This window comes from Ranitomeya imitator, chromosome 7 (assembly GCF_032444005.1).
Source record: "Ranitomeya imitator isolate aRanImi1 chromosome 7, aRanImi1.pri, whole genome shotgun sequence".
NCBI classification, from domain to species: Eukaryota; Metazoa; Chordata; class Amphibia; order Anura; family Dendrobatidae; genus Ranitomeya; species Ranitomeya imitator.
The window spans coordinates 221,127,095-221,136,366 of NC_091288.1; the positions used below are offsets into that span (position 1 = coordinate 221,127,095).

Consider the following 9,272-nt stretch of genomic DNA (forward strand, 5'->3'; position numbering starts at 1 on the left):
TCCTCAGACATTTCTTGGTCTACTGTTGATATTTTTGAGTCTTCTATGGACATTTCTTCTTCTTTTGTGGACATTTATTGGATAGTTGCTTGCAGAAAACAACATGTTGACGTTTTCTGAACTACGGAAATATTCCTGGTTGCTGCTAATGATGTTCGTGGTTAGGATGTTGCTGCAGGTGTCGTGGAGAGTGAATTTAACAGCAATACCCTCTGAATGATTTCAAGAATGGTGGGTCAGTGTAAGGAAAGGAGAATCGTTTCGTAAGGGAGAATGGGGATGGCTGTGATTGAGAATATAGAGGGTGAAGTAATTTAGTAGACACTAAATACTCCTCAGAAGATAGCCTTAACCCTCCATAGAAACTGTCCTGTAATATTAAAACAGTTTATATTAGGATGTGACCATTTTCTGATAATATTTAATATTTCTAAGTCAAGACGATAGGAATTTTCCATAATTCGTAAGATAGTTCTGCATTTTCTGGGTAACAGCGCCCCTCTTCTTCTTAGGTCAACTAAGGTATAGCAGTAATCTAGAATCGAGATGATGTGTAGTACCAGACCTAATCTGTTAACCAGAGTTGCTTTCTAATCATGAACAATAAGTCCTAATTTTTCTTTACTTTGTCTTCAAATGTTTCCAGTTAGTCCCACGTTGTCCCTCACTCCTATGGCTGAAGTTGACCATTCTGTGTGCGGTTCCCCTGTGGTCAATACCAAGATAGTTGGAGGGACAGATGCTGTGGATGGAGAATGGCCCTGGCAAGTTAGCGTTCATTACAAAGGAAGTCATGTTTGTGGGGGGTCCCTCATCTCCCACCACTGGGTGCTGACTGCTGCTCACTGCTTGGAAAAGTAAGTGCATCCCATGAATTGTGACAGTTTGAGATCTGAGGTTCTACTTACATGAACAGCAATGTTGTTACTGATTCTCCAAATTTGCAACATTCTCGAGGGCCTATTTGAAAAGTGAATTCCTCTCAAGTTCCTCATGGGCGGGCTCACCTGCACAAGCTTCTTCTTCTCCTCGATATCCAGAAACATTGCAGAAATAGCATCTCTTCTACCAGGGATGGAGGCATCACCCCAGCTTGGTTACATCCTTTCCTTCTATATGAGCACCTCCTGGGGTCTCTGAGTTCTATAAGTTCCTCATGGGTGGGCTCACCTGTACAAACTCCTCCCTCTCCTCAATATCCAGAAACATTGCAGAAATAGCATCTCTTCTGCCAGGGATGGAGGCATCACCCCAGCTTGGTTACATCCTTTCCTTCTATATGAGCACCTCCTGGGGTCTCTGAGTTCCATTCTCAGTGTCTAATAAAAAAAATTATTTCCTCTCGGTTGATGCTATAAGTTCTTCATGGGCAGGGCTAACCCGTACAAACTCCATCCTCTCCTCAATATCGAGAAGCTTAGCAGATAGCTTTTCTTGTACTTGGGATAGGAGGGGGTCATCCTAGATTGGTCATACACTTTCTTAGGGTCAATTACACACATACAAGCTCCTTCCTCTGTTACTTGGGATGTTTATTCCAAACTGGTCACATCCTTTCCTCCTGGTTTGCTGCATTCCCTTTTCAGCTTACCATGAGAAAAAAATATATATTTTTGTTGGACCTATACTTTCCTAATAGGCAGGGCTAGCCTCTACATACTCCTCCCTCTGGTCAATATCTAGTAACATAGCATCATTTCTGCAAAATATGGGATAAAGTCTTCACAAATTGGTCATGCACCTTAGTCATGGGTGGGTTCATCTGTGCAAGATCCTACCTCTTCTTCATTTCCAGAAACACTGCAGATAAAGCATCTCTTCTACTAGAAATAAGGGCTTCATTCAGATAGGTCAAAACCTTTTCTCCTGTACAACCTTCTTAATGGCCCACGAGAAATGGTAGTTCCTCTTGGTTAGTCTTATACGTTCCTCATGGGAGGGGTAAACTGGTATAAAATGTTACCTCTGAGACTAAAGACCGATAAAGGTCAGAAACACGTTAATTGTGTTAATTTTTGCCATCTTTTTCTGCCGCTATTTGTACTTTTTAAGCTGCTTTTCTAACAAATTATCCTATTTCGATTATTTTTTGAAAAGAGGATAATAAACTCTTGCCTTTAATACTAAAGACGTGATAGCCCCTGAGGAAGCCAACGCGAAACCAGTGTTGGGGCTTTGCGGCGTGTCACCTTATACATCCCACAATGGGTAAGAACCTGTAGGGCATGCGGTGGGTATACCTGCTTGGGAGGTTCTTGTTTTATACACTGCTTTCATTTTTAAACAATACCTTCCATCCTACCTCATTAGGTCGCTCAGGTTTGAAGTTGCACTTTGCACTTCATTGTGTAATTATCTGATGTAGTAGGGATGCACATGTCACCATCCGTCTGAGCTAATTTCTATTATCTCTCTTGTACTGTATTCAATTTACATTATATGTGCAAAATACATTGTATATGTGAACATAATGGTGCAACAAACTTATACCTTTATATATTCTATGGATGTATTGCTCCAATTTACTTCTTTAGTTTCATTCTGTTTGGGAGCGTCCTTCCTTAATGTTCTGCATAGGGCCTCCCCATAGGGGGTGCAGCCCCTGGTGCAGTTTAGCACTGATGGTTCTTTGTATGGTCTTGATTCATCCGTATATAAGCCACCCCTACTATATATAACCCTGCCAACATGTATGTAAAACACACCTACAATATACAACCCCACCCACCTGTATATAAACCACACCTACTATATAACCCCTCCCACCTGTACATGAACCACAACTATTATATCCAAATCCTCCCACCTGTATATAAACCACACCTACTATATATAACCCCTCCCACCTGTATATAAACCACACCTACTATATATAACCTCACCCACCTGTATATAAACCACACCTACTATATAACCCCTCCCACCTGTATATAAACCACACCTACTATATAACCCCTCCCACCTTTACATGAACTACACCTATTATATCCAAATCGTCCCACCTGTATATAAACCATACCTATTATATCCAAGTCCTTCTACCTGTATATAAACCACACCTACTATATATAACCCCTCCCACCTGTATATAAACCACACCTACTATATATAACCCTACCCACCTGTATATAAACCACACCTACTATATAACCCCTCCCACCTGTATATAAACCACACCTATATATAACTTCTCCTATCTGTATATAAAACACCTACTGTATATAACCCCAACCATCTGTATATAAACCGTACCTGCTATATCTAACCCCTCCCACCTTTATACAAACCGTACCTGCTTTATATAACCCCTCCCGCCTGTATATAAACCACACCTACTATATATAACTCCTCCCACCTGTATATAAACCACACCTACTGTATATAACCCTCCCACCTATATATACACCACACCTACTTATATAACCCCTCCCACCTGTATATAAACCACACCTACTGTACATAACCCCTCCCACCTGTAGATAAACCACACCTCTTTTTGTTAAACAATCCACATTTTCTAAACTTTGTGAAGTTCCCGTTTTCCCCACAAGTTGTCACTTTCTGCGTGGCCATTATCTCGTTCCCAGCTCCGTTTCGCCGGTGGATTATAAAGTTTTCTTGGGTTTATATCGCCTTCCGGCTCAGACTCCGCCTCACACTGTCATCTCTGAAGTCCAAGCCCTTATCCCGAACCCTGAATTTGTGGGGATCGGGAGCCGAGGGGACATCGCCCTTCTGCAGCTCTCCAGTCCGGCCAACTACACCAAGTACATCCAGTCCATCTGCCTGCCCGCCGCCTCCGTCACCTTCCCCTGTGGCCTGGAGTGCTGGGTCACCGGCTGGGGCCGCACGTCTTTCTACGGTGAGTCCGTCTGTCTCTTATATTCAGACTCATTGCTGCATTTTTAAGGGAATCAGATTTTCAACTTTACAAGATCTCTGCTTGCTGTCACTGACAGTTCTTGCTTTCATCTAGAAGTTGGAAGCCTTAGTTGTTTCAGTGACCACAATCCTTTGCGAGTGAAACCCTGTAACAAGATTATCCCTGGGAAAGCAGGACGAAGTCAGGCAGAATGAGATGATCTGGAAATCTCTTATTTTCACATTTTATCACACAGAGAACAGATCAGATGGACATTTGTCCTTTTCATTTGAAAAATGATCTCATTTGCAAATTGAGGTCAGTGATGCATCTCAGAACAGCTAGTACTGGGTTAACAAATGGATGGAAAAGTTAGTACGGTAGTTCTGGTGAAAAACAACCGGAGGGTCAATGTTCAGCTAAGTGACATAACTCTATATAAGTAGATCATGTGAGAGAGGCAGAGTCTCCCAGAAGCAAACATGGTCAGAGGTCACCAATCTGTGACCAACTGGGGCTACAAATTATAGATTCATTTCAGGAAAATGTTCCTCAACGCAAAATTGCAAAGACTTTGAATATCTCAAATCTCCAGCACAAGATCTCATGATAAGATTCAGAGATTGTGGAGAAATCCAAGTGCACAAGAGACAAGACCGACGGTCTGTATTGGAGGCCCATGATCTCTGGGTCCTAAAGCAGCACAACCTTAAATCCAGGTGTAATCCCAGAAACACTGCCGTCTACTCTGGGACAAAGCTCATTTATAATGGAAAACTGTCCTGTAGTCAGATGAATGAGAATGTGAAGTTCTTTATGGAAACCCTGGAGGCTGCATCCTGCAGACTCGGGGGGTAGGGTGGGAGAGGAAGCATTCAGATTATTATTGAGGAAAGGGAACATCCAGCTTGATATTGAGGAGAGTGACCATCCAGATTTTTATCGAGGAGAGGGACCATCCAGCTTCCTATCAAGGAGAAGGACCATCCAGATTGTTATCAAGGAGTGGGACTATCCAGCTTCTTATCGAGAAGAGGGACCATCCAGCTTGTTATCAAGGAGAGGGCCATCCAGCTTCTTATCAAGGAGAAGGACCATCCAGCTTGTTATCGAGAAGAGGGACCATCCAGCTTGTTATCGAGAAGAGGAACAATCCAGCTTGTTATCAAGGAGAGGGCCATCCAGCTTGCTATCGAGAAGAGGGACCATCCAGCTTGTTATCGAGAAGCGGGCCATCCAGCTTGTTATCGAGAAGAGGGCCATCCAGCTTGTTATCAAGAAGAGGGACCATCCAGCTTATTATCAAGGAGAGCGCCATCCAGCTGGTTATCGAGGTGGGAATATTCAAATTTATATTGAGGAGAGGCAACATCCAGTTTGTTATTGATCTTATTATCACCGCACAGTTCTGTATCACTGATTTATGGGGGCACTAATGTCTATGGGTGGGACAGTGCACACATGAAAAGCTACATTAGTGCTGAATCTTATATAGAGGGGTTAGAACGACATCTGGTCCATATAGACAACGTCTATTTCAGGGAAGGCCTTGTATATTTCAGCAGGACAATGCTAAATCATATCTCTCATCACTAATGGGACAAAATTCCTTTCCCCAAACTCCAGCGATTGTCTCCTCACTCTCCCATTGTTTCCAAATTATTGTAAGGAAGGGGACAAGGCACAGGTATAAATGTAAAAACAGCACAGACACAATGGTGGACACAGCCCAGGCAAAATGGTAGACAAGGCTCAGCACAATAGTGGACACGGCCCAGGCACAATAGTGAGCAGAGTCTTGGCACAATGGTAGACATTGCTGGACCCAATGGTGGACAGAATCCTGTCACAATGGTGGATACAGCCCAGGCAGAATGATGGACATGGCACAAAGGCGGACACAGCCCGGACACCACAGTTAATTATTTTAAATGAAATGGAAAAATGTCCGTTCAATGTTTGATCTGTTCTTTGTTCTGTGTGATAAAATATACGAGATTTCCAGATCATTGCTTCTGGTTTTCTCTACATTTTTCAAAGCGTCCCAACTTTTTTGAAGTTCAAGTAGTAAGAAAATCCACTGCTTTCTCATCAGGAGATCTTCCAATTAATGGAACCCTTCAGAAGGTCATGACCCCAATTATCGACCAAAAGACATGTGATTCAATGTACCATCTGTGGTCCTTAGAAAGTGAGACAACCATCATCGTCCAGGAAGACCAAATATGCTCTGGATATATTGAGGGACAAAAAGATTCCTGCCAGGTAGGTGGCATTAATGTAGATGGATAGATACTAAAGAAAGGTTCTCACTAAGGAACCGAAACGTTGCCATGTTGGGCGACGTTTCAGTTAAATAAGAAGCTTTTTTCACTTCAACAGTGTGCTGCCTACAATCTTTGAAATTAGATAGATATGATGGTCACCAGCTTCTTTCTCTCTTCTCAGGGTGACTCCGGAGGACCTCTTGTGTGTAAAGTCGATGGTGTCTGGTACCAGGCTGGCATTGTGAGCTGGGGAGAAGGCTGTGCTTACTCGTACCGCCCTGGGGTGTACACCTTGGTTCCGGCCTATGAGCAGTGGATCAGTCAGCATGTGCATGTAAACTTCATTGAAGTGACGGACATCCCTGCCCCTATCGTGCCATGTGCGGATGGCCTGGGCCTTATGGAAATTCCTGGGAATAGAGGACACATTAGTGGCTCATGTCACTGGTGGACGAGTATGGTCCTAGCGTCTCTTCTGTGGACATTTCTCTAATCATCATTGGGCAGAATGTTTACAGTAGTAGTTATTAGACATTCTTTTATAGTGAAGTTTCTGCAGCACGTTGTCTACTACTCTACTAAATCCTCTGTCCATTTTCTATCATTTCGAATCTCAGAAGGATGAATAACTTAATGTGAACATTCATTATGGCGTCCACAGAATCTTCTTCCCAGTGTGTATGCGTCCTTTGTTACACCGTGGTCCTAGCACTATGGACCTACTGCCTAATCCTGGTGCTTCTATCACCCATGGACGACATAGGGTCTAAGCATTTCCTCTTATGATCCTCCTTTTGCTTTCACATGGGGATCCTCTGTGGTCATCACATCTATTAGTCTACTGTACTTTATCCCCTTAAATTGTCTGTTGGGGTGAGATGGATCTGGCACGTTAAATTTCACTAGCTAGTCATTTTGATACCAAGGGAGAAAAGAAGATCTAAGGATGGATCTGGAGGGGTCCAGAGAGGGATAAGAGTAGTGGTGTGACAGAGGACTAAGACAGGGGAGAAGACATAAAAGTCTGGTAAGGAGGAGACAGAGGGAACTGGAGAGACCAGAAAAGTCTGGAGAAGGTAAGAGGAATCTGAAAAGTAAGGAAAATCTGGAGGGAGACAGAGTTATCTGGAAGCGGTAGAGGAGCACAGAGAAGTCAGAAGAGATAGAAGAATCTGGAGGAAGGATGGATGACTGAGGAAATAGAAAGGTTTAGAGGGGAATGAGGAGCATGGAGGAAGGAGAGGGGGTCTGGGTGAGGGCAAAGGAGCAGGGAGAAAGAAGGGTCGGGAGGAGACCAGAGGAGTCTGGAAAGGAAAGAGGGGCCTGAAGGAAACAAGGACATGGGGGAGACAGGAGTCTGGAGGAAAAAAAAGGGTCTGAAGGAAACAGGAGCCTGGAGGGGACCCAGGTGTCTGGTGGGGGTATAAGAGCCTGGAGGAGACTGTGAAGTCTGAAGAGGAAAGAAGGGCCTGAAGGAGACAGAAGAGGGGAATGAGGAGCATGGAGGAAGGAGAGGGGGTCTGGGTGAGGGTAAAGGAGCAGGGAGAAAAAGGGTTCGGGAGGAGACCAGAGGAGTCTGGAAAGAAAAGAGGGGTCTGAAGGAAACAAGAGCCTGGAGGGGACACAGGTGTCTAGTGGGGGTGTAAGAGACTGGAGGAGACTGTGAAGTCTGGAGAGGAAAGAAGGGCCTGAAGAAAATGGGACATGAAGGAAACAGAGAGGCCTTGAGGGACAGAGGAGTCTTGAGGAGAAAAAGGGGTCTGAAGGAAACAGAGGAGCCTGGGGGGGGCACAGGTCTCTAGAGGAGAAAGAGGGGCCTGGGGGGACAGAGGAGTCTGGAGGAGAAAATGGGGTCTGAAGGAAACAGAGAAGCCTGGAGGGGACACAGGTGTCTGGAGGTGGTATAAAAGCCTGGAGGAGACTGTGAAGTCTGGAGAGGAAAGAAGGGCCTGAAGGAGACAGAAGAATTTGGAGGAGAAAAAAGGACATGAAGGAAACAGAGGGGGCTGGAGGGGGCACAGGAGTCTCGAGGTGGTATATGAGCCTGGAGAAAATAATGAAGTGTGGCTGCGGATTGCTCCCTACTTCCCACATGCATTGTTGATGAGTGTGAGGTCTGTATGAGGCGTCAGAATTAGTAAATGAGTGAAATGTAGTCCACGTTATTGGAGGTGCTCACACTGTCATGGTTCCCTGGTCCATTATCTGTGGTGGTCTTTCTAGGGTCTTAATTTTAGGTACTTTTCTTAATTTCGGCTTCTATGGTCTTCAATTTTTACGATTTGACGTTTTCCTACAATGACTGATGTTGGGTCCTCGCCATGTTTTTTCCCATATAGTAAAAGTAATGTAACAAAATAAATCTAAATCTCACGACCTGTGGACACTAATTGTATATTTCTGCCACTGAGTCTTTATGAGATCTCGTCTTCATTATCGAGGAGACCATTGTCGTGTGGACACCTTGGGTTATCATCAAGCCTTATCATTTAGATTTTACTAATCCGTAGTAACTCCAAGCCACCAGTCATCAACTAAACAAAGCTTTCTGCAAGGAGATGATAGAGGTAAGGAAGGACTCACAACTAAGTTACTGTAATAGTCCTAAGAATGGTCAAGAAAAAAAATCTAAGGCTCCACAGCTACAGGAGTCCGGGCGCAGTGATGAGCGAGGCCTTGTGGGGGAGAACAAGTGGTGGGCTCCCATTACTCCGGACCCTTTTAAATTGTGTTTAAATGTAATCATTAAATACATTGTTTGCTTTATGACTGGTTTCATGTATGTGTTTCCTATATTTGTGCATGTCGTCACGTAACAACAACCGACTCTACTCATTATCCTTTGTTTCAACAACAATATCCATACCGGCACAATTGCCCGCGGATAATAAGTGATGTTGGCAAGAAAATTAAAAATACATTTTTATTACAATAAATTAAAACCTAAGCAAAAAACAGGGCTAAAAAATCTCCATGAGGAGGGACAAGTTATACAGGCACAATGACGCGGTGAGCTATGGGTTGTATATAAACTGGCAGCCAATTATTACCCCTGCTTTATATGTCGAAATCATGGGGTGGCAGGTCACAAATTTATTTTTAATTTTCTTGCCTACATCACTTATTATCCGCGGGCACCGGTA

General features: G+C 43.8%; 1 protein-coding gene across 1 annotated transcript in view; it reads left to right on the plus strand.

The window, feature by feature from the left end:
* LOC138646219 (transmembrane protease serine 9-like) overlaps positions 1-8,841 on the plus strand; it is a 76,404-nt gene extending 67,563 nt beyond the window's left edge. The window contains exons 18-21 of the mRNA XM_069735681.1: positions 647-857; positions 3,588-3,862; positions 5,958-6,127; positions 6,311-8,841. Coding sequence (XP_069591782.1) covers positions 647-857; positions 3,588-3,862; positions 5,958-6,127; positions 6,311-6,622 — 968 coding nt within the window. The 3' untranslated portion in view covers positions 6,623-8,841. The remainder of the gene's footprint in view (positions 1-646; positions 858-3,587; positions 3,863-5,957; positions 6,128-6,310) is intronic.
* Positions 8,842-9,272: the final 431 nt, after the last annotated feature.